We start from the raw sequence: 27,378 nt of genomic DNA, 5'->3' as shown, positions 1-27,378 counted from the left end.
CCTGATGTCTGTTGAAAATCTGTCCTTAAAATATCAAAATGGGAGCTGCTGGGTGCTAACCTCTTGAAAAATTGCCCTCTAGCTAGACATTGCAGATCAACTGTCACTAAAGGAACCTTACAGAGTATGGTGAAAGATGTAGATTAGGAGTGAGGACATCCGAGTTCTCTCGCTGGCTCTGGCACAAGTTTCACAAATGACCTTGGACTAATAATTTAATTGCTCTGTGCCTTAGTTTCTTTATCTGTAAAATGAAGATAATACCAACTGGAGGAAGAAGGCTAATGCTATGCTGAATGTTTACATTGCTTCAAAACTCTGCTGCACACTTCCAAGTGCCTTCCTCTCCCCTGCATTGCATAATGACCCAGGTTTACTTTTGTCTGGAGCATTTGGTATACTTCTATGAGAAGGATATTAAGATAGATAGAGCAGAGGAATTGTCATGTTTCATATTAGCGTACTATCCCTTGTCCCATTCCTGCAGCAGCTTTGTGCCTTGAACTGCACTGAGACCATAGGAGTTCCATGCATAAAATGGATGGAGCATTAGGCTCCTTACCAAGGAGTACACACAAAAGCAAGAAAGAGAGGGATGCCTACATGATGAAATCTAAGGAGACAACCTGGATCCAATGAACTTGGAACAGAAAACTGAACTAACTGTGACAGCAGTGTATGAAAAGTAAAACAAATTCCAACTACAGAACAATAGGATCTCAGATTAACTGCTGAATGATAATGCGATACAGCAGAGGCAGATGCAGTACTTAGAAATCCCACCCCAACTGCTAGGTGTTCCTGTGGGAGAGAACACTGATAGATTAGGGATTCATTCAAAAATAATACTGGGAAGTTTACAGTCATGGAAGACTTCAGCTGCATCAGAACAAGAGTTCTGCATGCTTATAGAAGTGAGCCAACTCAGCCAAGAGGGCTGCCTCTGTATGTCTCTTCAGAGACAGAATGATACAAACACCAAGGAAGCTGCAACACATAGAACGTAAGAAGGAGCCAACATTTTCATTTTCCACAACACAAGAGAACAGAGAAAAACACTGGACCCTATTAAGCTCACAAGACACAGAGCTTTTTTCCTTGCTGCCTTTGGCAAACGTAAAATTCAAAGTCTAGGATACATGGGCAATTGAGACCTTGACACTTCTTGATTCAGAATGACAGGACTATGATATTTTGTGCTGGAGCTAAAAACGGAAAGTTTAAGAACTGATAAAATCAAGAAAATCATACACTTGACTATCAGTGAAGGCTAGTGCAGACTGCTTTCTCCTCCCTTTATTGTAAGGATTCATTTCCCCTCAAGCAACTGCAGCATTATCCCTAGTCTCATGAACAAATGTATGTATTTTAAAGCACCAGTGCTGATGGTTCAAAGGTGTATTAGTTTTGATCTTTAAAATAAGATTAAATTTTTAAAAATCCATGAATTTCCTTTGAGACATTAGCTCCTACAAAACACCAGAAGCATGGAGGGGAACAACAGTGGAAAGACAATGAGGCAATTTACAAGATGAAGTGTCAACCTCAGAAACAACACACATTTTAAAACTTTTGAAGTTTAATAATTTTATCATAGCACCTTTTGGATTTTCAAGTTACACATTAAAACAGAACTCAAATACTGATTAAAAGAAACGTAGAAATCCCTTATCAAACAAACATTCCACTGATTACTGCATTTCATATAAACAGAATTTAAAAAACAAACAAACAAAAAACCACCAAAAAGCCCCCCCAGCCAAACAGCTGTGGTTGAAATGAAACGAATATTTACTATATTTCAGAACAGCTGCTTACTGGAGGACACAGTAGAGCCCACAGACCTTGACATTTCTTCACATGCCAGAGATGACTTCACATCACAGGAGTATGTGAGGCTGACTCTGAGAGCAAAGCCAAGCATCAGCTCTGTCTTTTTATTTTATTTTTCCCTACAGCTGACTCAAAGCTCCCACTATATTTGGACTGGGGTCCTGATTCCAGACCCACTGAAATTAATGTGAATCTTTTCATGACTTCAAATGGCTTTGACTCAGACCCTGGGATGTGCAAGGAATGCAGGATCAGGCTGTTGGGAGGAAAAGGTCATCCAGAAAACATGCAGATTAGAAGCATTAACACACACCAACCACACACTCAAGAATGATAAAGGATCAGACAGTATTCACGAATCAGGTGAGAAACCTTCAGAAGATACAATTTCATTGTTTCCCAGTACAAAATTGTTTATAAGAAGGGTGGATGATCAGGAGGTAACCCATTTTCAGCATGGATTCCAGTCACTTAGTTATCTTTGTTGGGGTCATACTTGTACTGGTGGCACTATCTCCTAATATCCCCATTGGTCAGCTGTATCAACACAGTATGTGAGAGTTAAAAACAAACATGATCTTTGCAGTGTGAGAAAAGAACATAAGGTAGGAAGAGCAAAAAGGAAGAGATGTAACTCTTACAAAAATAAAAAATATCTAATATGATTAATTAAAAAGACCACCAGGTTAGTTACAAGAGAAGCAACCACTGGGGGATTAGGAGATGAAAAGGAAAGCATTCCCCACACACTCCAACCCAGATGTTTTTGGGCATGGCTGATGATGCAGTGCCAATCTCCAGATAGAAAACTATCCCATTTTCCTGTTGTACACCACTGCAGTTCCACCTCACTCAGACAACAAGAATGCGGGGAAGACTTCTCTTTATATGGACTCTGAAATCCCAACCAGTTTTCTGCACAAGATATGGCTTTGAAATAGGGCACCCTTTTTGTACCTCTCAATAGCAGAGGGACAGGGAGGGAACTATTATCATGGAGGAGATCGGGAACGGATAGGTGAGCTCATTAAGGCACTTTCTCCAAAGACATTGGCGTAAGAGGACTTGAGGAACTGGACATAGTTTTGCATGCTGCGGTTGGTGCTTTCAGACTGCTCCAGGCGATCCTTTAAATCCTGTAGACGGCTTTGGTATCGGTGCTCTGACTGCATGAAGAAGACACAAAAACACAGGGCTGAAGGCTAGAGATTTTTCATTCTAATCACGCTAGCCTTAACTCGTCATTCTCTGGGATTTTTAGGAACAATGTGGCACTGCAACACACACCACATAACACTAAAAGTCTATCACTCATTTCACTCAGTCCCAACCCCACACATCAACTTGTATATAAATGCTCAAAATAACACAGCCAATCAGAATAGGAACTTAACATTCTGATTAACTAATGGTTTGAAAACAAAACAAAAGGAACCACTCTCTAGGAAGAAACTCAGGAGGTTATCACCTGCTGTAGGTCAGCCCTCTTCCAATCCCAGGGCTAAAGTAAACAGGGAAAGAAAATGGGAGACCAAATGTAAAAACAAAAATCTTTCCCCTAGCAGGGAAACACTCCTCGGCCCCTCTCTTGTACAGCCAAAGGTGATGAAAGGAAGGAAAATAACTCCCCCACTAAATGTAGCAATACCTGCACTGTCTGGATTCCTTCCGTTCTCCAGGTTTTTGATGTAGTGTTTGTCTAAAAAGTATGGTGGGTCTGATTCTCCCCTCACCAGTGTAAATTAGGAGTAGCTCCATTCAAACTGTTAGTATAAGTGATGAGAATCAGGCCCCATGTATGCGACTTAGATTGTAAGCCTTTTGGGGCAAAAACTACATCTTCCTCCACACTTTATACTTCACCAAGCACACTAGTGTGTTTCACCATCACAGCAGACACAGATACACTGCAACAAAGTTACTGTACAATTTCTTCAGCACACTGATGGGACATGGGATTACAGACTCTTACTGCTGCATTGAGGCTGCTAGTTTATCAACAACATCCCCTCCAAAACACTCACATCTTCTTTGCTCCGACGCAGCTGGTTAAGTTCCGTTTTCGTCCGGCTCAGCTGGGTCTCCAATTCCAACATCTTGGACTGGGCTGCCCTCTCTCTAGATGCTGCTCGGTCCCTCGTTTGTTCCACCTAAAAGTAGGAACAAGGCAATGAAGTTTTTGCTTTGGCAAGAGTGTTGTCCATACAAAATGCTTTGCTTCTGCTATGGTAATAACTTCCTCCCCCTTCACCCTAGAGGAGGGCTGGACATATTTTTGTTTGATTCTGGCAAAGACAAGGAGCATCTGAGTCTAGCATTTTTCCTTCCATTTTTGTGTGCCTACTGGAGACAAAGTACCAACTTCGTTTTTTTGCTTCTGCTTCCTACAGATAATACAGCAAGAGGAAGCAAAATTAGAAGGTTGGTGATGGAATGTAGAGGTATCCCCTTCCACGAGCTGGTAACCTGCTCTCCTGTAGTTTGAGAGTTCCACTGTATTTGATCATTTTCTTACTCTGACAAGGAGTTACTAACCTGTCTTTTGGCATCTTCAATGGCCATCTCCAGCTGCCGAGCCAAGGAGCTACACTCACGGGTTTTCTCCTCCAATCGCAGCTGGGATTGATGGATAGACTCCTCCCTTTTAGCTATGACCTGAAGGAACTCTATGTTCTGTGCACCAGTCGTCTCTAGTTTCCTGGGTTGAGACAGCAAGACAAAGAATTTTATTAATCATTAAATACAATTTGGTTCAATATGCCTCTCCCTCAGGTCACTGGTTGGTCAGGGGACAGATCAATCTTCACCTTCCCCTCCAAAGGTCAGGACCTCTGAGCCAAGCAGAGTTTCACACTCCACTTCTAACACCAAATAATTTCAAGATGGGGGGGCATACTGAGAATACTCATTGACCTGTCCTCACCAATGAAGGAGTGTAGAAACACAGAGATACAGGAAATTAAGGACTGCAATACCTGATCAGACCAGTAGCCTATCTAATGCAATATCCTGTCTCTGACAGTGGTCAGCACCAGATGCTTCAGAGGAAGGTGTAAGAAACTCCACAGTGGACAGTTATGGATTGCCCTTTCTCATTGATTTCAGTTGAGCTCCTCCAAGAGCCAATGGTGTGGGACCAGGCCCTTTGTTCTTGTTGATTTTTCTAGTGTGCCTGCAGAGGACTTCAGAGTGGCCCACACAGAAGAAAATTTCATGAACATTTTTCTTCTTAAGATTACTTAGCACAAAATACCAGACTGAAGACTCAGGGTGGGCTCAGACTCAGAATAAGAGCCAACCTGAACCTTCTTTGATTACATACAAGTAAATCTAATTTTTCCTATGCTCATGTCTCTGGCACTTCCATATTTCAGCAGGGACCAGGAATAACATAGAAAAGGACAGTCACAGAGTATTTCCAACCTGGTCAGAACAAGGAAGTACTTGAAAGCTCATGAGGAAAAAAAGGAATGGGGGAAGGAGTACTCCTTCTGAGGTGTTTTCCTGACTAAAAACGTTAACATTCTCTCTACAGAAGCATTCCAAACTTATACAGGCCAGACCACCTAACTTTCTGATTTAATTCTACAAAGGCTCTTAAATGCATAAAGGCTCAGGGAGATGGAAAGGTACACAAGTAAGCCAGCAGCTGCCTTAGTGCCTTGAAAAAGGAACAAGGAGGGTCAGGAGCACAGGAGGAAAAAAAAAAAAAAAAAAAAAAAAAAAAAAGTCAGGCAAGGAGAGCAGGCCAGTTATATATTCTAACCTCTCCAGCTCCTCTAGCTTCAAGATCAGCTGCTTGTTTTCCCCCTGGGCAGATTGATACTTCTCTCTTGTCATTTCCATTTTGTCTCCCTGGAGCTCAATCTAAAATGACAGAAAACAGACCTTACGTAGGAGGTCAATACAAACCCAAGACCAGCCACCTCAAATGGGTGCTGTTCTTGGGGAGGAGGAAACCCACAGCTATAAAACCTTAATTCACAATTCTGGAAAGCACTGGAAAGGGAAATGGAGGCAACAGTACATGAAACAGCAAAAAGCCACATGTCAAATTTGTGTAGTTCCTCCAGGTAATGTTTAGACCCATCATTAAATAGAACTTTTCCACACCACATACGAGTGGTCAGCGCCATAAGAGCTTGACAGTAGAGCAGCCACCTGCAAGCATAGTGAAGCATACAGATTAGACGAAGCTTGTGCATGGTAACAGGGCCGGGAAGAATTCAGAGCCTGAAATATTGAAAAAGCTAATGACTTGCATGAGATTATCAAAGCAAAGCGCATAGGCCACAGAATCGTTCAAGGCCCCTGTTGGCATGGCATCAGGAAGGAAGAGGAAGAAAATAAAAGCAGAGCAACATTTGTGAGTGGATGGTCATGAGAGAGAGGCAGCCAATAAGTTGATCAGGGTGACAGAAATGAACGAGACCCCATGCATTTTGGGTTCTGCAGTTCTTCAAGACCCAGTAAGACTCTGCAACTAAGCAGTTTGAAAGAAAGCCTTGAAATAGCAAGGAAAGCCACCAGTTAAGTTACTATTCTCCCTAAACAAAGACATGCCACACATCTTTATTTTGCAGTGCAGATGTTTTAATCATTTCAAAAAGAGACGAGTACAGAGGCAAAGACTGAACTTCCTGCGACTAGAAACTCATCTTGGTCCCCGGCTTGCAGACAGTGCAGCTGTGGGTCCTTTCTGCCAATCCCTTACCCGCTGACGAAGATCTGTAATCATGGCAGAAAGGTCCATGTTCTTTTTTTCATAACTCTGCAGCTGATCCTGACATTCTGCCAGCTTTGTTTCCGTGATCTTCAGGATCTCAGGCAGCTTTTCTAGTTCAGCAAGCTGTCTCTGAAACTGCTTCCGAGCCTGTGGTGGTGAGAGGAATGGAAGGACAGAGTGGTCAGTTAAAAACAACTAAACATGTGACCTTATTTCAGACATTTCTGAAGAGTCTGGGCTAATAAATTTTTGAGTTGGTTGGTGCTATCTGTCCACCAGAGCATCTCCGTTTCCCAGTAATAAGGGCATCTCAGATGCCTGGCCAGTGATGGAACTGCTCATTGTAATGCAGATTCCTTCCTCTATTCCAAGACACATTCACTTAGATTCTCAGATTCCCACAGGGTGCGAATGTCTACAAATCCGGGCTTGACTTTTATTAATGTATACGGTATTCTTGAGAACCACTGTTCCATGACAACCACTGAAAGACAGGATGCACAATTTAGAGTTAATGACTCTGAACAACCCTCTCCCCAGCGAAGGGCACCACCTCAAATGGACACTATGTATTTGACAAGGCCCCTCATGGGACATTCTGAAAATTCAATGCACTTGGCAAAATAAATACTAGTTTGCATTTCCATTCTCCCATGAGCTGAGATGGGGGAAAAGGCAAACCTGTCCGGAGGACATCTTTTATCTCCCTCAGAGTCCAAGCATATTTGTTTTCGACTATACCAAGAAAGGAGTGCAGCCCTGAGTGGCTGCCATGTACCAATTTAATGGTCCAGGTTTTCTTAAAGGAATAATTACCAACTCAATCTCCTTGTTCATTTCATCTTTTAGTGTCTTATTCTCTTTGTCACAAAGCTCCAGTTTCACAGTCACCTCATCGGCTTCCATTCGGGTTCTCAATACCTGGGCACAGAAAGAATTGGCACACGACTATGTTAGGGTTTTCAATAATAGATTGCTACACACTGGCACAATTACAATTGTTGTGATCCAGTAGCAAGATTCTTGTGAACCTCTGGACACCCCCACCCCAAGTTGTGGAGCTTTTCCACCTTCGTACTTTTTATAGCCTTCTCACCCTTCTTTGTGCTGTCCTCTGAAGATTTCCCCCTTTGCGCCTTTCCTCCCTACCACCACCACAAAACCCAGATCTCAGCGGGGGCAGCAAAGAAATAGCACTAGCCATGTGGGAGGGCCGCAGAGGGTATGACTAGGATTAGACATTTTACTTCTGGATTTGCTTCTTAAAAGGGGCTGGGAAAGTGACAATTACCAAGATCAGTTCTAGACAATTTATACACTGAGCAAGATCTTTACATGTGGACTCAGCTTCTGCTAACAGAAGGGGTGATCAGAGTGTGCAGAGTGAGGCAAGTTTTCTACAGTCTGGAACAAAGCAGGTGGCTGCCTACAGGCTGCCATTTGAACAGAATAACCTATAAAAGCTTTTGCATAAATAGATTTTGTTTATTAGAGCCATGAACACCAGAAAAGCAAGACGACAGATAGAACAGAGCATCATCTAATAGCTAGCAAACAGAATTAAGGCATGAGAGAATAAACCACAACAGCAAAGGAAGAAAAACAAATTTGTGTGAGGAGGGAAGGAAAAAGGAGGGTTGAATAAAATACCTGAGACTTGTAGGTTTCAATCAGCCCTTCATAGTTCCTGAGAGATGCCTTGAGTTGCTGCACCTCCATCTGAGCTTGGTTCAGCTTCTCCTCCACTGGGACCATGGTAGCCTGAATGGAGAAGACATCTATTCAAGAGGCAGTGCTTGGAGCAGGCTAAGTTGTCCCCATATACATTAAGCTAAGTTAAGAGCAGGGACTGTGAGCTTCACCAACATATGCCAGCAGAGAACATGGCCTTACACCTGCATGAGAGATGTTCCATCATGTTCCAAACACTTTTAAATGAGCTGTGTCCACTAGATCAGGGTCATGCTTGGTTTATTTGGACTGAAGCTTTGTTTAAAGGGATAATCAGGTAGATTACCTACCATACCATAGATGGTTATGTAGGTGTCTGGAGAGAATGTCAGGCATCTTTCTATTTTGGAGGCTGTGGTTCTCCCTAAAGATATGGGTTTTGTTCCCTGTCCAGCTGTATAACTGGATGACACAATATATCATCCAGGATACCAGGCAGGTAAGCATGTCTCCAATCCCACATACTGAATCAGAGGGTAGAAAAAGCCTATTCTTCCCCTCCCCCAACAAACCTTATATGTTCCTCTCTTCACGAATTTCAGCCTACCTCAACCAAGTCAAACAATGGAACACAGGACTGAAAATACAGTCAATCCAGCTACACTTAAGGTTTCCAACGCAACTTGATCTGACATCAAATGGGATCAAAGGAGATAATTTCTCTTTGGACTTACGGGGTAGCAGCTGCTCACTACAACTTCTCCCTTATGCTAACATTTCAGCTACAAAACACCTAGATATTCAACTGACCTTCAGCCTTTCATTCTCCATTTTGAAAGACGTGCTCTCTGTGGCCTGTCGGTGCAGTTTATCCATCAGAGCATCTCTGTCTTCCCGCATTTTGTCCTCCATGGAGGTCTGCTGCTCCAACAAGTCTGTAATACGGCTGCCATGCAGGAGGTGAAATTAACCATTACATGACAAAAAAGAAAAAAAAGTCTCTTGGTCTTTGAAATTCAGCTTCAGGAACAAGACATCCTTTCTTTACTCCCCCTTTTCCCTCCACATCTCATGCATGCGCACACTACTGGTTGGCTATACAAACTTCACTCTGGTTTCCTCTGCTGCTCCATTCCCTTTGGGAAAACAGGCACACAGATGTTACTGGGCTGCTGGCATTTCGTTGCAGTGGCACTGATACATTATATCTGAGTTGTATAGGTAATGCAGTGGTACCCATCCTTATTACACAGCAGGGCCACATAAACCTAAGTACCTCAAGTCTTGTGTGGGCCAAACAGATTCTACGTATTTTAGTAAGATTTCAAGTCACCTGTATTGATTTATAAATTTTAAGTTCAGCTTGTCTCATATGCATTTAGATAGAAACAACCTATGTACAGCATTGTCTATTTACAGACTTGTATACATTAAAATGATGTAAACATGACAACAAAATTGGCCATTAGTATATTGTTTTGAAGCAGACTGCAGGACTTATGAAATGCTCTGGTGGTCCATGTACAGCCCACAGGTTTGGCACCCCTGCTAATATGGTACTTCCCCCTCTTGCTCCTATGCTCAGTTTTCTCTGTGGTAACTGCACTGTGATGATACTGACAATTTTTGCCCCCAGCCCCACAAAAACAGATCAGCCTTAATGAAACTACTTTGCATTTAAATAGACTCTTTCATTGTGAGCCATTCTGAGATCCTTCAAAGAAAAGTAAGTATATATATTTTACAGAATGGGCAGCAGGCACAGAGATAAGTGACTTAATCAACAAATCATTGTGGCAGTCAGGAGTGGAAGCCAGACCTCCTGACTCTCAGACCCTTTCACCACTAGACCACGCTGGCTCTAGCTTTCAACTGAGTACTTATGCTCCAACCTGGAGACTTGAGGAGTCCCTTCTTGAACTAGTATCCCAGCTCCATTCACGCTGGCTCCCCATGCCAGAGCTCTTACCTGTTCAGCATAACAATCTCAAGCTCCAGGTCAGTCTTGTCCTTCACTACTTTGTTGTAGCGGCTCCTCCAGGACTCCAGAGTGGACAGTGCCTCAGTAACATAACTGTCCTGTCCAACATGAGAAAGATGTTGAATGAGAGAGGCAAGACTGACAAAAAAAATCACAGGACAACAGTGATGTGAAAAGGGGAACACACCACGGTACAACGAATATCAAACACTCTGGAGATAATACTTCCACTCAACAGTAGTCCGGTTTGAAAAACAACATTAATTCCTTTTACCACTCCACGTCCTTGCCAAATAACATTTTCCAATGATGCTGTCAGCTCACAGCCATACTGGCAGAGAGAGGAGGGGCTCCTCTTTGAAGATAACAAATGCAGTAGTTAGGAATGCAAAGCATAGCTAAGAACCTGCATTGGCCTTAGACAAAGGAGATAACCCCAAAAGAACACAAATTACTGAAGAGCAGGAAGGGGACAAGTGGTCTAAAATGTATGAGCTTTTCTGGTTTGTCCTAGTCCCACCCTTCCTGCTTTTGCTATATCCTCCAATCCCCTTTCCCCAAAGGCAAATCTAGGTGTCTTATTTATTTATAGTATCTGCTCCAATTGCTTTCCCCAATGATTTCCTCTGCCAAAATAAATTCCCATTTTTTACTCCTACTTTCTTTCCCCTTTGCCACTATGAACATTTTCTTTGTCAACTACCAATTCCATGCATAACTGAAAGCAGCTCAATATTGAACCAGCATACAAGTACAAAGGTAAAGCGAGGCCCTGCAACCTTTTGTCCATTTCCCTCAGCAGGCTCTAAAGGTAGGAAGGAAGTCTGAAGAAGATCAAATCTGCTAGTTTATCACATGCTCTTGTTCAAAGGAAGGAGCAGTGAACAGTGACAGCTGAGAAAAAAGAAAAGGAGTACTTGTGGCACCTTAGAGACTAACAAATTTATTTGAGCATAAACTTTCGTGAGCTACAGCTCACTTCATCAGATGCAACTGAGAAAAAATAGCTTTGTTTTAAAGGCGGTGCAAATGGGCTGAGGCCCCAGTACAAAAATAAATCTGATTAGATAAAACAGCTCTCCCGCCCCGGGGTTGGTATCAGAAATCAAGGATATGCCCACACACAGACAGAGACTCTAAAGGATTCTCTTTCCCTCCTCCCCAAGACCAACTACCTTTTCTGCTAGCTGTACATTCAGCTGCTCTGCATATTCCTCACTGCGCTCAGCCCGCTCTTTCTGTGCGCGTATGGCTTTCTTCAGGGCCTCCTTATCACGCTCCCCCTTCTGCCTCAGCTCTTTTAGCTGTTCCATGATATGTTCCACCTCCGCCTTATGCTGAGCCCCACTGCGCTCCAGATTCTGGAAAGGAAAAGAAAAAAAAAAAAACACAAAAAACACACATTCTATGTGAAATGCTTTATCTTCAATCAAGAGGGTCAACTTATCTCCCAGCAGCCAACGAGAGAGGTAGACATAAGCCATCTATCAATGTGGTCCATCATGGAGCTAGCATAATCTCAGTTCAGTCTGCCATTCCTACTGTAGCTCGGGCCACTTAATTCATGGAATGAGATACAAAATGGTCTTGAAAACCATTCTTGCAGTGGAAAAGGTGGGCTGAGATGCCAAACTTCCAGTCTTAAAAGTAGCATGTAGTGTTGCTACGTGCGGACAAACACAGCTGCCAAATTTCACTCCCGAGGCTGCAACTGGTTCCTCTTAGTGCAACTTATAACCTATGATAGATCCTTTAATCTTTTCATTCACAGTGTTAGCATATGCTAAGAGAGGTGTCTCATTCTCTTGTCCTAAAACCAATTAATAAGGGTCATACCTCTTGGGAAGCAGCTCAGGAATTATGTCTCAAGAGGACTCAGATAGCAGTCATTTCCAATATTTCTAGTCTTAGTATAGCACGTAAAGGTTAATATTACATCAGAACCAAACAAGGTAAGCTCTGAACTCTATTATATTGAAACACACCGAGTCAAATGCAAACCTAGTTTAAGCAAGTGCCATTCTACTGACCACAAAGCTGCACATCCTTACACTAGGCCCAATATTTATTGCTATATGTAAGGACAGACTTTAGCAAGATTATTTTCTTTCCACTGTGTGTGGCATACTTCTGCTCAGCAATGAAGTCATCTTTCCTGAGGCTTTCCTACGTAGCTATAGACCTAGCAACCTTTTGTTTTACATAGGAGTATCTCCTTTCAATTGAAGTGCATCTGCCTTGATAATTCATTGTATAGAAGACATACCTGTATATAGCCTTTTTCTTAAAATTACAGAGATAATTAACACACAGCTTTCATCATGATAACCCAAGGCAACTTTCTTCATCTCAGTACCCAAGAACTGTCATACTGATTCAGACTATGGTCCATCTTGATCAGTATCTTGTCTCTGACAGTGGCCAGTACCAGAGCTTCAGGGTGAGCATACAGGGCAGAGCGGTTGAGGTTCTCCACCCACCTTCCGCTCCCAGCTTCTGGCAGTCAAGAGGTTTAGGGTCACTGCAACCATGAGATTGCATCCCTGACCATCTTGGCTAATAACCTATCCTCTGTGAACTTAACTAATTATTTTTTTTAAACCCAGTTATAGTTTTGGCACAACAACCCATGGCAATGAGTTCCACAGGTAAACTGTGCATTTATATAAAAAAGTACTTCCTCTTGTTTGTATTGAACTGGCTGACTATTACTTTAATCAGATGACCCCTGATTTTTGTATTGTGTGAAAGGATAACACTTCTCTATTCACTTTTCCCACACTATTTGTGATTTTATAGGCCTCTGTCATATTCCCCCTTCGTTGTCTCTTTTCTAAGATAAACAGCCCTAATTTTTGTAGTCTCTCCTCATATGGAAGCTGTTCCAGACCCTTGATCATAGGTATCACCAGTGATACAGTGAAACAAACACGTGTCTTTGCAATCAGCTAAAGAGACCCATGGCAGGAGTTTCTTTTTCCCAGATAGCAAGTTAAATAGTTTCCCATATGTGGTTCAGCAGAAACCATCTCTTTAACATAACTAATTTGAGGGGAAATCTGAAGTAACAAGTAATTAATTGGAGACAATTAACCCTTAAAGTTTATGATTTCACTTCACACGAATGAAAAAAGTATTTTAGTTCTCAATCAAAATTACAGAAGAAAATGTACAGCAATGGCATAAGTGATGCCAGTTTCCGCATTTCGTTATTGGATGGGCATGGCGTGGAATAGTCAGTGACTGCCACTCTCTTCTTCAGTGCAATCAGATGATCAGTTTGAATGGCCTGGTGAATACCAAAAACATACCCGGATCTGAATAGCCAGACGGTTATTTTCAGCTTCTTTATTTCGCAGCTGAGCCTGTAAATGACCCCTCACAGCTTCCATGGATTTGGAGAGTTCGCATGCTGTCTTCGCTTGATCCTAAATATGAAAAAACAAACAAACAAACAGGACTAAGTGTCGTTTTCCCAGGCATCGAAGCAGATGGGACATTTCACACCACTCAACAGTTCAGGCCTCTGCTTCAACAAACACCACCAGCTATCACAGGATCTGCCAGAAAGAGCACACTCAGAGACTCATTTTCTTAGCCATGGGAGCAGGGAGGCAAGCCATGTCAGTCAAATTTGCCCAGTTTAACTAGTGTATGTAAGCTCTGAGGGGAGAGCCATGGCTTGCTGGAATCCAGCAGTTTTGTCCAGAGAGTTATGAGAACAAAATGTTTACAGAAAACTACAGTAATTCTAAGCACCCCAAGAACCAGTATTCTGCATTACGGTGCTGATGAATGGTATATTCCTTATTCCACTACCACAAGCCCTGTCCTTCTCCCCCACTTCCTGAAGCACCCTCACAGATCCCTCTTTCCATTCAAGTGTACCAGGATGGGATCCCCCTCTTTCTAAACTGGCATAGAGTCTAGACCCCACAGTCACCCTGGTTGACCAGCCTGCAAAGATTTGCTCTGAGCCAAAATACAGTCCACCCTGGCCACTGTTGCCATGTGTCCATCTGCTTCATAGGAACCTGGAACCAGGGGGAGGCAGGGCACATTAGAACCTGAGGCCATGGGCAGCTGATGGTTCCCAGCAAAAGGAGATCACCCATCAGGACTTGCTGCAGCAAGACACCTAACTGAGCTCTGCCTCCAAGCCCTATGAGACCCTCCCGAGCAAAGCGTGCAATAGCAGCTTTGGAAAAACCCTAGGAATAGCCAGTCCTGAGGTGACATCTATCATTTCACATTTGTTGCCTGAAGTATTTGTGATGGATGTTATCAATAAATCAGCAATTCCATGTGGGGATTAGATAGGCATCTGCCAGTTCACACAAGAAAGCAGGACCTGCAATGCCTTAATTCAGAATAGCTGCCTCAAATTCTAGACCCTTGTTACAGTTTTGAAGGTTCATGTGTGATCAAAGAGAGTTTGTAATAGAAAAGGGAAACTACCTTTTCTGTCTGTATTTGATTGATGAGCTCTTCCACCTCCTTATCTTTCTCCTGTAGCCTCATCTTCAGATTCTGGAAGACAAACAACACCCAGATCCTAAGTGAAAAAAAGAGACTTTGTTGCTAGCAGTGGGAAAAAGGGGCTGTTAAAAAAAAAAAAAAAAAAAGGCCAATGTAGCTTTCTCCATCAGGCTAAATGGCACTTCTACAATATATATCACAATTAGTCACCCATGTTTTAAAGAATAAAAACTGTAAATCTCATTTTTTCCCCCCCATGTACTGAAAGCATAATTTTGCTCTTGCATTACCGCTTTCTCTGCATCCGAGTCAGACAGTCTTTTCAGCAGCAACCCCTGCTGCTCCATCAATTTCTGTGCATCTTTCTACAAGAGAATGAAGAAACAAGAGCTCATTAAGCTTTTTCCAAAGCCACCCTCAATGTCCTAATCCCAAGAAAATGTGCCTTCCAACTTAAGATGGACCTGAGAAAAATATCTATCTACGACAGCACTCAAGCAGCAGCTCTCAGATAACATTAAAAGGTGTCAACCCTGCCAACAATTTCATTTTCAACCCTCTTCCCCTCGGAATTCCCATCCCAGCAACCCTTCCTCACTCCCATCTCCTTTAACCCAGTCAAAGGGGATACTAAAATACACGATGGCAACTAAGATCTTGCAAATGTATCCCACTTCAGGCAAACACAAACCTTTGATGGTTCCTTTTACTGGAATCATGGGTGGCTGAGGAAGCAGCACGTGTTCAACAAGCTGCAGTAGCAATAGTAATTAGACTGAAGTATTATCACTGTGGCAATTTGCCTAGTACTCAGAGCTGTTAACATCTTCACACTAGGATTCAAACTTTATCTGAGCCTCAAAAGGGAGGGGTAAGGTCTATATTACAGTTAGGAGAACCAAGGCAGAGGGAGGTGAAGCATTTGTCCATGATCACATAGCATGTCAGTTGCAGAAATGGGATTAGAGCTCAGGAGTTCTGACTCCAGGTTCTGGTCTCAGTCCACTAGACCATGCTGTCTCCTGTAAATCAGGGAAAGTTAAACATGCAGCACTGCTCACCTCCCGGTTGTGCTGTTCTTTAAGTAGATCCCGGAGCGTCCTATTGGTTTCTTCAAAAGTGCTTAATTTCTGTAGCAGCAACTCTTTTTGCCTTGTCAGCGTATTAATGTCGGAGCTGGTCATGTGTTTCTCCTAAAAAAAGAAAGACATGGTCATATTTGTCTGCAGTTTAATATCTAGAGTCTGGTATGAGCGATATGTACAATATAAATACAGAGCATAACAAAACAACTTGATCATCAATGTCACATCCACAAAGGGCAGTGGGATGTTAAGATGCTGTCTGATAAACTCCCATTTGTAAATTCAAAATGACTTCAGATTTAACTTAATCTGGATTTCAGTACCTTCTGTGGCCAAAGGCCTATCAAGCACTGAAAGAGCTAGAAAGCTCTCCATTTTTCCTTGACTACCTCTGAACCAGTGATTCTGTGACAGCTCTTGGAACAGAAATGTGGCAGTACAGCAAATGCTATGGTGGAAAATGCCATCACTTACATTTTTGAGTCTCCCAATCGTATCCTTCAGCGCATGAATCTGTTTGGCTGCTGCAGTTCCATCCATCTCCGCCTCAACTAACTTGGACATCAAACACTCCTTCTCATGCTGCAAGTGCCTCTTTTGCATTCTGCAAGAAAAACACAGCTTTCAGGAGAATGGATAGCCAAATGCAATAACCAGGCTGCACTGGTGATGTCATCCTTAAAGGAAGCATTGTAATTAGGATTTCTGATTAGAGGTTAACAGATAAAACCTCCCAAACAAAAAGATAAACCACAAATACTAGAAATGTACCACTTTTCAGTCTTGGAAATGGATTGTGGTGGGGATCAGCAGACCCTACCAATCCTCCTGTACTTGCTGGAAGCTCATCTATCAAGTGGGGAATATCAGAGGAGGCCAATTTTGGGGTTCTCTCAGAGCAACCTCCTCCACCAAACACTAACACACCACAACACCTTTTATCCTGGATATCAATAGTCCTAAGGATCTATATCACCCCAGAAATAAGCCTCCAAAATGGTATCAGCTGAACATGAAGCTGGACATTCTAAAAAACTGGAGAGAACGCAGACAACTAGAACTCAAAGAAACCCTTCATAAAGGGCTCAAAGCCCTTCCCAAGCCTTAAAAAATATTCATAAAGCTCTTCTGAAAGGTTCCGAGATTTATTCTCCATATAAACTTTAGTGTGATGGGAGATGACGACTCTCAATCAAACATGAATGTTTTACTATTTCCCCACTTAGTGAAAATGACTAACAGAATGAGCTAAAACATTACTTGTTTCCAAATAATTTCCTCAGGAAGGCTGAGACAGATTTTTCTACCACCACAATGAGATCCCTAGGCAAAAATAATGTCACACTGAAGAAAGAGGATCTCACTGCAGCATTAGGCAGGAAGCAGATACAAGGAAGGAGAACACCAATTCTGCAGTGCCACTCAGCCCTATACTCCTGGGAGCTAACCAGAATTAAATTTGTTAATGTTTTTACAAAGGAGACAAGTGCTCTTTAAACATCACTATAGTACATGTACACACAGGAGCTAAACGGTAAGTTCTTTACAAAGTAAGATCTTTCTCCTCCTTTATGCGCTCAATGTTACGTCGGAGCAAAGTATTCTCATGTTCTGTCTCCACCAGCTCCTGTGTGACTTCATCTAGCTCATCCTTCTGCTCCTCAAGGAGACGCTTTGCGATCTGCTGTTGTTCTTCCCGCTTCTGTGTCTTGGCCTAAGGAGGACACATCTTATTTTTATGTATATAGAGCTTTACACAAGCAAAGGTGCTTTTACGACATTACAGATAGTTCAAATCCCCCACCACTGAAATGCAGCAGCTGGTCAACAGCACACAGCAATGCTCCTCAACAGTTTAGTAGATGAGGGAGGGACGAGAAGGAGTTGATCAACGTAGCCGGCAGACCCCCTGGGATACCCTTATGGACCCTCAGACCCGTTTGAGAAACGATGCTACAGATAAATTGCTGAAGATATTTAGGAATGTAGACCGAGACCTTACACTGGAATTTAACCAAGGCACCAGACATACTGCCTTTACTCAATATAGAAGAAGGACCTAGTGTTCCCCTGTCTAATTAAAGTTAAAACTGGTGACATGGATGATACTTTCATGTTATATCTACAACATTAGCCTGGTTAGATCCCATTTACATTTAAACCATGTTGTAATTGGTTTGGAGGACAACTGTTTTGTAATCATAGCACGATAGGACTGGAAGAGACCTCAAGAGATCATCTAGTCCAGTCCCCTGTACCATGGCAGGACCAAGCACTATCTAGACCATCCCTGACAGGGGTTTGTCTAACCTGCCCTTAAAAATATCCAGTGATGGAGATTCCACAACCTCCCTGGGCAATTTATTCCAGTGCTTAACTACCCTGACAGTTAGGAAATGTTTCCAAATGTCCAACCTAAACCTCCCTTGCTGCAGTTTAAGCCCATTGTGTCATTAACACAGTTTGCGATACACCGCCGGTCTAGCCGTTCAGGGCAGAGCCCTCACTTTTGTGTTCTTCCCACTGTATGTCTCCAAAGCCAAGGGACCGGCTCAGCCCTGTTGTCCTCAGCTGTGATTATTTGAGTTTAGACATTTGAGTTAACCTATCATGTAAACTGACTTTTGTTTTCAGAGCATAGACAGGCTTAAACTATTTATGATGATAACAGTCTACGTAACTCAGAAGTCCCGTTTTTGATTATAGGTTTTTAGATTTTTAATTAAAACCACACAAAGTTACATAGTAATATAATTGGGATATATTGCCTGCTCTGGGGGAAGCTGAAAGAAAGGAAAATGCCTGTGATCTGCCCGCACCACACTGGGCCTGTTAGAGGGTTTGGACATCACATTAAATCTACACTTTAAAATTCTGTATGCGGACTCTCAAGGGACAGCTGTTAAAATATTGACAAGTACTTGAAGGCCATTTAGATTACATGGGATAACATTGCGTCACTGAAGCGCAAGTTCCAGTAGTGAGCCACGAGGAATATACTGTTCAACAAGACAACCCTGAGAGCCTATGGGTCCGTGTGGTAAGACAATACTTTCACCTTTAGGGAGGAACATCTTTTAGGTTTAGGACCTTGGCGGGAACAAGACTTTACACATAGAAACTGAGGCAAAGCATCATCTTGTATGACAAAGTTGTCCATGTTCCATGATTCATTTTAATATAAGTAAAAAAGCCTCTCAATCTGTAGTTGAGATACAGCTAAACTGAATGAAAGCTGAAATCCAACTTGCTAGCAGACAACGCAAGTGTAAACAACGCATCAGAGTAGCTAAGCCCCTTTCAACTCATTCATACTGGCCTCTAAGAAATGTTACAAATGAGCTGAGCATCCATTTGCCCTTCATCACTGTATCCCAGTCTTTAGCATCCTCTTGCCAAGTTTCCTCTTTCAGTATCACTTTGCAAGCCCCACACTATTACCCCCTGTGAGCCTTTAGTATGGTCTTCTCACCTCATTCTTCAGTGTCCCCACTACATTCATCAGGCTATCTATCTTCTTCTCATATTTGTTCATTTTGCTGTGGATAGCATCCTCCTCATCTGTAGAGAGGTCACTCAGACGCAGCACCGAAAGCAGTTTTTCTGAATCTGGAGGAGTAATTTCCAAGCGATGGGTTGGTCCCTGGTGGGGATGTAATAGGCATGGCTTTTTTTTAAAAGGTACACGCAATGTTGTAACCTTAGCATCTCCAAAACCAATCTAGGACCGAATCACATCTCTGAAAAAATTCTAATGATTTGAATTAGATAGGGCAAGATAAAATATCCAGGCTATAATCCTCTCTACTTCAACCTGTTTCAGTCAGTTATAAAAGGCTCTTGATGGGGAAAAATAAATACTCCCAAATCCACCAAAACAGCACATGTAGGGATTAGCTTGATTCTCTGATTGTCATGAAGGAAAATCAAAGTTCAAATTCCAAGCCAGTAGGAGCCGAGAGTGGGCAGCTCATTCAGCCCTGGTGGGAAAGGGAGCATAATACACTCCTTTCTAGAAATCTTATGACAGACAATAGTGGCCTGTAAAGTGAACTGTTCCCCAAGGTAAGGTCTTTTAGAGAGGGAAATAGAAAAGGGAAATAGAAATAAATGAAGGGGGATTTCTCCAGCCTTGCAGTATCAGGGGGGGAGTGGGAAAGAGGAAAGTGACAGATAGCTGTAGACGAAACAGGCACATGATGAATCCTCCATTCAGAAACTATTTGTACTAATAAGTTTCCAAAAGCCAGAGATAAATATTGGATGTTTAAAATGACTGCCAGGTGATAGTGGTCACCTTAATTACAGTCTAGTACCCTCCTCCAACCTGCTCCCTCCAATCCCACAGTAAGATAAAAATCTAGTTTTCTCTTAGTCCAACCCATCCAATTAAAAAGCAAATCAGCCATACCTCCCACTTGTAGGCAGACTCCCGGATGGATGTTTTGCCTGGGGGCATCCAGGGGACCTTGGTTTTCACCCGAACGCTTCGGCGCACGTTCACGGTATCCCCTTTCATTTTCTGTTTGTGTTTCGGCTGAAGGAGAGAGAAAAACAAAATAAACCTCATAAGACTTTTAAAAAAATCATTTAAACCTTTAATGCTGTTAAATTTAAATGGCAGGATGTCATTCTTACAATAGTACCACAGACTGCTTCACATGGTACATCAGAGAGGAGAGTCAGCAGCTGGAGGAACAAGGCAAAGCCAAGCACAAGAAAAACTTATTGAATAAATAGGAGAGCATATAGCCAAAATGAAAGCATTCTTGCTATTTGTCAGACAGGGCCTTTATGACATCACTTGTAGCTCTGCCTCTTGTGATGCAATGAGGGCCTTGGTTACCCTGTGAAAATAGATCTAGCTGGTGTTAAAGCAAGTCTGTCCTTTTTTACATTTTGAGGAGTTTGCTTGCTTGCAAAATTTTACATCAGGATTTGAGTGACAACCTACTTTCATTTCATTTCTTTGGTTTATTTAATGTCTTAGTTTATAAAGCACCAATATTAAAAACAGTACCTGGAATGCTGGACATAACAAACATGAAATAAATCAAACTGGGCCCAGTGACAACATTTAAATCAAGAGGACTGGGACAAGAAGCATTCCAAGGATTAAGAGCATAAGAAAATAAGGCCAAGACCTTAAACCAATCCTTAAAGACAGCCACAGAAGGACATCAGATATCACAGGAATTCAGGGGGAACAGAGGTCCCTCAAACAAGAATCTCCTGTTCTTAAGCCCAATTCCAATTAAACCTCAGGCGAGAGAGCCTTGGGTGGCCTAAGGGGAAGTATGCTAGCGGCCGAGTACCCCACCCAGATGATTATAATTTTACATATAGTCCAACTCAGAAAAAGCCCAACTCAAAGAGAATGACGGAAGGGAGAGAAGGGAGGTCAAGGTTAGAGAGAAAAAGGTAGTATTTCTGGGTAAGAGAGGACACACACAAAAGCACTGCCACAACATCTATTTCTGTGCAGGAAGAGCAAAGTAGGAGGATCCTCCATATCCCCCAGACCTGATTCATAAACAGGAGCCAGGATGTATTAATGAGGGATTGGGGTGTGGGGGGGATTGATCTATGAAGATCCTAGAATCACTTTGCCTGCTTTGTGACTAACAGGTATTCTCACTCCTATATGGGTTGATCTTAAGCTTCCTTATCTAAATGAAAATGCAGATGCTTTTGCACAATTCTGAGGCTTGATCAGAAAGTCAGGTGGTCCAAAAGCAAACAAAGCATATAGCTGAGTATCATCAGGCATACCCCATTAAAATATTCACTAGTGGCATCATACACACAGTTAACAACTCAGAGAGGGAAAAAATATAACTGTTGCAGACTCTTAAAGAACAATAAACTAGCACTCACCACCTTTTGGGTCTTCCATTTCAAGAATGATCTTGACCTCGGAAGAGGATTTCACCCACTCCAAATAGGAATTGAAACCTAGCCACCATTATCAGCTAATCAATTATATCAAAGGCTACTTGCTAGATCCTCTCGGCCAATGCTCAAGAGAAGATAGTCCAGACTGATAAAAGCTGTCTGTGCACCAGCAGACGACTTCAATCGAGTCTTTTTAAATCTAATCTTGCATTTAACCTGATCCAGGTGGAATTAGAGATGTCCAGCTACCATCTTCCTAACAACCCTTCCTCGAGACAAAGGGATGATCAGAGAATGGGCAGTAGCTTGACAAGATGTTAACCCAGAAAAAATATGTTAAGTTGGGACAGGACTTCTATAGACTTTATGGACACAAGCAGGATACTGCCCCAAGTTAAAATGTCTTAGGTGTCTAAAAAGCAACTGTATAATACAGTATGGTTTTCCTCAGCAAAAAAAAGGGTGTCAGGAAAATCTAGCTGCTAGAGAAAAGCAATGTGTTTTACTCCTGGTTCCGTCATGACTGATTGTATGATTCTGGACAACCCACTTATCTGTGTCTCAGTTTGCCCATCTGTAAAATGGCTGGTGTACTTCCACATCTCATGGCAGAGGGAGGGGTAGCTTGTAACTTAACTGTTTGTAAAATGCTTTAAAGACCATTGGATAAAGGCCCTAAAGAAGTACAAATGGTAACCCAACTATACATGTAAATATAAAACTAAATCACGTATATTACCCATATTAGATACAGTTTCAATTTCTAAGATTACTTAAAAATATTGCTGAAAATTCACATTGAAATGAATGCAGTTAAGAAGTCAATCAGTCTTATTTCTCTAACCTTCTATCTATTTATTCAGACCTCAAGTGGTAGAAACAGACCTTGAACATTCAGTGGCACTTCTAGGACCCTTCACTTTTCTGGTTTGTAGCCCTTACAAACACCCAACTACACACTCCTACCTGGCTTTTTGCAGGTGTTGTTTTCTGACCCTTTTTTATATGGACATGGACAGGGGTGTTTTCATCCACATGAACGTGCAAAGGGGGAGATGAGGAACGGTTCTTCATGGTTCTTCTCCAACAAACGGGAAAGGGCAATACAATGAAAGGAAACCTGTGAATAAGGAAACTGGAAATAATAAAATTTCCCTATGCTCCAGTCAAATTGGACAACTGCCTCTAGCCACCTGTCCCCAGACAGCTACAATTGCTGAGATGAGTCAAGGTATTTAGGCCACGGTTTGAGCTTCCTTTCAGTAGCACCTGCCGTTTTGGATCACATGCAGCTTTGGTGTAAGATCTGGAATAACTCCATAAGCTTCTATTTACACCATGGCTGAATCTGGCCCTTCATTTTTGTTTGGACAAGGGATGGTACAGACAATATAAAGATAGCGTGGTATTGGTAGAGGGTGTCTGTAAGAGTCACCAGAGTTCAAGGTCTTAGAGCATGCCAAGGGCTCTGATTAGCAACACCATCTGATTTTGAGCAGAAATTTTAAAACAGGGCCATTACTTTGACTAGCAAACTAAAAGGAATCCATCAGAGGTGCCATATGAACCTGATCCTGCAAACATTCTTGTGCTTAATTTTAAGCATTCTGAATAGTCCCCTTGATTTCCATGGAACTACTCACAGTTCTTAAAGTAAAGTAAACATATGCAAGTGCTTGCAGGACTGGGGCCTATATTTGTCTCTGCAGGTTATTTCTCATAAATGATGCATGTATTTTATTTCCACATGAATTATATGCCTAACACGCAATAGTAAGGTATGAAAACAAATTCAAAAGTAATCAATGCACAGTTTAAGTGTAAAAGTTTCCTTCTTATAAAAGTAGCACCACTAACCTGAGTACAGCAAAAAGGAGGGTTACATCATTCCAACCCCAGTTACTTACAATTAGCGTAAGATTATCAGCTTCTTGTGACACTTTTCTATGTGCTGAGATTGCAGTTCTCTCGTTTTTGATGGAGGGGGGACACCTGATGGCAGAAATATGAAATAGATTACTAACAGGAGAGGATGCTAGTTTCCTTAAGGTTCCCATTCCTTGAGTAGAAAGGTAACATCCTGACTCAAACTTGTTAAATACCTAAAAACCACTCTATAATAGAGTGTGCCTTAGTGTTCTTTGCACAAGAAATGTTAAAACAAAAAGATTAAAATAAGTACTTTGATTTTCAGGTATGATACACACATTATGCTAGATAATGAATTTTAAGATGCATCACGTGTAAGACACCTGATTCTGCAGGGTTGATTGACCGTAGAAGAGAAAGAGTTTTTATTCTTTCTGACCAGTGGTTTGGGACCAGTGCTTACCAGATGTTCCTGATCCTGAAAACAATATGCACTTTCTTTTTCCAAAATGTTACTAGCCCTCGCATGTCACAAACTATTAGATCTTCAAGTCAAATCATTCTGATCATCATCTTGCAACTCCTGCCCTTGGAGTCTGACAATTTTAGCTACTGCTGTCTCAGGAACTGCTACAAACCAATACTTCCTACTGTCTAAATGCTCATAACAACAGCTTTTCAAATGGTATAAAACAGTTTCATATAAGCAAAATAACCATTGCAAATAGCAAAAGACAAAATGCATCGCACTATTGACCCCCTATGCTCATTATTGCAATTTGGTGGGAAAGAGCAGCAAAAAGCGAGGATTACATGGATAAATGGCAGGAAAGAGAATAATAAATTAACAAAGGTTCTTATAGGTCTGTAGAAATAGGATAGATAGTTTTTCTTAATAGATGACATTTATTATGGGTTAAGATAACTTGGAAGCAACACAAATGAAATCAGAAAAAGACACTCATATTACAAAATAAGAGTGTCTACACAGGGAGTCACAACAATATTAATGTCGTGGTATAGTTATAATTATACCGTTATAGTTCTGCCAATAAATTTTCCCATGCAGATGAACCCTACAAATAGTTTTAGCAACAGTTCAGTATAATTGACATTATAGAATATTGCAGCATAAATGTGGTAATATCCAAAGCTATTAGCCAAACAACAAGCAGAGTCCAAATGCCCAGTGATCATCAAAGGTAAATTAACCTTGATAAGATTTCCATCATCATTCTGAAGACACTGAGATTTTTCAGGCTCATTAAAATGATTAAGTTTGCAGAGTGAAAGTGTCTGTTGAAGAAGAGTAAAGAAAACAACATACCAGAACAGGTTTCAGAGTAGCAGCCGTGTTAGTCTGTATTCGCAAAAAGAAAAGGAGTACTTGTGGCACCTTAGAGACTAACAAATTTATTAGAGCCTAAGCTTTCGTGAGCTAAAGCTCACTTCATCGGATACCAGAACAGTTTTAGCAAAAATATTTTAGAGAGACAGGAGAAAAAAAAAAATCCTTCCAGCCTGGGAAGATATGTATTTAGAAACTGAGACAGACTTTGCCGAAGTGAGAGAATTTCTCCAGCTTCTTGTTAGATAAGTGACTGTAAATACAGTTGGTTGGTTTGGTTATCTCAGTCTTGATAAGTAACTAAACCCTATTAATGGGCAGAAAACCTACATCAACTACAGTGTAAAAGAATGAGGGAATTCAAAGCTGAACCTTGAAAGACTAAGAGCAATATTAATATTCTCATTAGAGCCAGCACATTTTGTTTTCGCCAGCAAGAACAGATATTTTAGAAGAATAAAGGAGTTTTCCTTGTCCAACACCAATCACTATTACTAACTCTTGTTACTTTACCTCACAGAATTTCTTTCCTAAAGCCCCAGCTTCTGGAGTCATGTTATTCCACAAGAATCTCTTTTTAAGAAGTAAGTTTATCTAGCCTTGCAGAGAAGGCGATCTGGTTTATCTGGTTGCAGAGAAAAGTTTGAAATTAACGAACCCTAAAGGCTCAAAGAAACAAGACAGCAACGCTGAAGCCTGGATACAATATTGTAAAGGCTCCCTGACTGGTAAAGCCAATCTCCTGATTTCCGAGCGGGGCGAGGACTGACTCGTTTCTGGACTGCCTGGGGAACTTCACAAAGCCAGTCCTTAGGGGGCGGATGGACGAAGTCACAAGGCACAGGGCACGTCCCAGACACCACAGAAACCCACCCCTGAGAGGCAGCCCTGAAAGAGCAGCAACAGCCCGCGGGGTGTGACCCGCTGCGGCGCATGGGCTGCGGGGACCCCCCGTGCCCCTGGCCAGTCCACACTACCCTGGGGGGCTCGGGGACCCCGAGATCCCACTTCAGCCAGCGTCATCGTCGTCCCCCCGGCTCCCCAGCCCCCCTCACCATGCAGGGCCGAGCCGGGTTCGGAGCCGCCGCCTCAGGATCTCCTCGAAATTGGCGGCGAGGCGGCGGTAGCTGCTGCTGTTGCTGCCATGGAGACCCCTGGCCCGGGGCAGGGGGCAGCAGCAAGGGCAGGACAAGCAGCAGCAGCAGCGGCGGCGGGACCCACCGCCGAACTTCCGGGTCCGCTTCTGGGACGCTGCCCGCAGCTCCCCCATTGGGCGATTCAAACCCCCCCCCGAGCCCGGCTCGCCGCCGCGATTAGCTCCCCAGGAGCGTCGGGGCGTCACAAGAGCCCGCCCTCTTTGGGGCAGGTCACTATGGGAACGCCGGGCCACGCGGGAGGGCGGGGGCCGGGCCACGGCTGCGCTAAACTGGGGGCGGGGCGGAGATGGGGGCCGGAGGAGGGAAGGGCAGGGGGGAGAAGGCCTAAACCCCACGGGCAGGGGCGGAGGGGCGCTGAATCGCCTATTCCACAGCCCCCTGTTCCAGGTCAGCCCTGGCAGACGTTCAGCTCATCAGCCCCCCCTTACACAGGCAGCAGCATCCCCGGGGGAAAGCCGGTCCCATGAAGCCCCCCTCTAGGCAATTGCACAGCGTGGGTAGGGGATTGGGCCCCTGGGAGAGCAGCTGAGGTAACCTGCTCCGCCTGGTGACAAATCCTTCTTCGCTAGGCCCCCGGGTAGTTCCGAAGCAGCGATGGCTCATTTATGTCCCATCCCTGCCTTCGGGCCCTCAGAGTGCGCCTGGAGGATGGACAATTGTTAAATATTTTTCTCCTGACAGATTTTTTTTTTTTTTTTTTGGACAGGTTTCCGAGTAGCAGCCGCGTTAGTCTGTATTCGCAAAAAGAAAAGGAGGCCTTGTGCCACCTTAGAGACTAACAAATGTATTTGAGCATAAGCTTTCGTGAGCTGTAGCATCCCATGAAGTGAGCTGTAGCTCACGCTCAAATAAATGTGTTAGTCTCCGAGGTGCCACAAAAAGAAAAGGAGGACTTGTGGCACCTTAGAGACTAACAAATTTATTAGAGCATAAGCTTTCATGAGCTACAGCTCGCTTCATCGGATGCATTTACAAGGTGTCACAAGTCCTCCTTTTAGATTTTTTTTTTTTGGTTAACTTTATCAGAGATTTAAAAAAAAAAAAAACCCAACCTTTTAACTGATCTAATCCATCTCCCCCTTCATACCCACAGGTGCTCAAACATTATATGAAAAATAATCTGTAATTTTTAAACACTAAAAACATTGTACTGTTGAACTATGGTGTAGCTGTACTTAAAGATAGCTAAGTGCATAAATAAATGTAGCCAGCCAGCGTAGCAACAGTTTGTTTTTATTGCAAATACTCTCTTCCTCTCCCACTACTACTCATCTAGTCCATACTAGAATTTGCACTTCATTTTCCTTCTAAAGTATCCATAGATACAGTAGGTT

The 27,378-nt window shown here is 42.6% G+C and overlaps 1 protein-coding gene across 6 annotated transcripts; it reads right to left on the bottom strand.

Moving 5' to 3' along the window:
• Positions 1–1,613: 1,613 nt before the first annotated feature.
• Positions 1,614–26,213, bottom strand: ODF2 (outer dense fiber of sperm tails 2). Of its 6 annotated transcripts, XM_043498643.1 has the most exons (22): positions 25,943–25,999; positions 23,578–23,662; positions 22,637–22,790; positions 20,187–20,312; positions 19,248–19,418; positions 17,323–17,489; positions 16,250–16,379; positions 15,752–15,883; positions 14,981–15,055; positions 14,670–14,741; positions 13,523–13,639; positions 11,387–11,572; positions 10,200–10,309; positions 9,041–9,176; positions 8,210–8,320; positions 7,376–7,480; positions 6,548–6,706; positions 5,600–5,700; positions 4,369–4,531; positions 3,858–3,983; positions 3,302–3,334; positions 1,614–2,999 (listed from the first exon to the last, which is right to left on the bottom strand). In XM_043498643.1, exons 3-22 carry the CDS (start codon positions 22,742–22,744, stop codon positions 2,826–2,828), a joined length of 2,502 nt encoding a protein of 833 aa, XP_043354578.1. In that variant the 5' UTR covers positions 22,745–22,790; positions 23,578–23,662; positions 25,943–25,999; the 3' UTR covers positions 1,614–2,825. The 6 variants fall into 6 exon arrangements, with proteins under 6 accessions (XP_043354578.1, XP_043354577.1, XP_038230182.1 ...); XM_043498642.1 differs by lacking the exon at positions 22,637–22,790 and having other exon boundaries at positions 25,943–26,172; XM_038374254.2 differs by lacking the exon at positions 3,302–3,334.
• Between the last annotated feature and the right edge of the window lie 1,165 nt (positions 26,214–27,378).

This window comes from Dermochelys coriacea, chromosome 16 (assembly GCF_009764565.3).
Source record: "Dermochelys coriacea isolate rDerCor1 chromosome 16, rDerCor1.pri.v4, whole genome shotgun sequence".
In the NCBI taxonomy this organism is placed as follows: domain Eukaryota; kingdom Metazoa; phylum Chordata; order Testudines; family Dermochelyidae; genus Dermochelys; species Dermochelys coriacea.
This window is presented reverse-complemented; position numbering and strand designations above follow the sequence as displayed.

What these genes read in the sequence shown, in the direction of transcription:
- ODF2 (XM_043498642.1), bottom strand. Translation starts at nt 26,157, where the DNA reads ATGGGGGAGCTGCGGGCAGCGTCCCAGAAGCGGACCCGGAAGTTCGGC. An exon ending in GAGGAGAAAGATCTTACTTT is followed by an intron (nt 16,380 to 17,322) that starts GTAAAGAACTTA and finishes TTTTTCTTGCAG; the next exon opens with AATGCAAAAGAGGCACTTGC. An exon ending in TTACAGATCTTCGTCAGCGG is followed by an intron (nt 5,701 to 6,547) that starts GTAAGGGATTGG and finishes CTGTCATTTTAG; the next exon opens with ATTGAGCTCCAGGGAGACAA.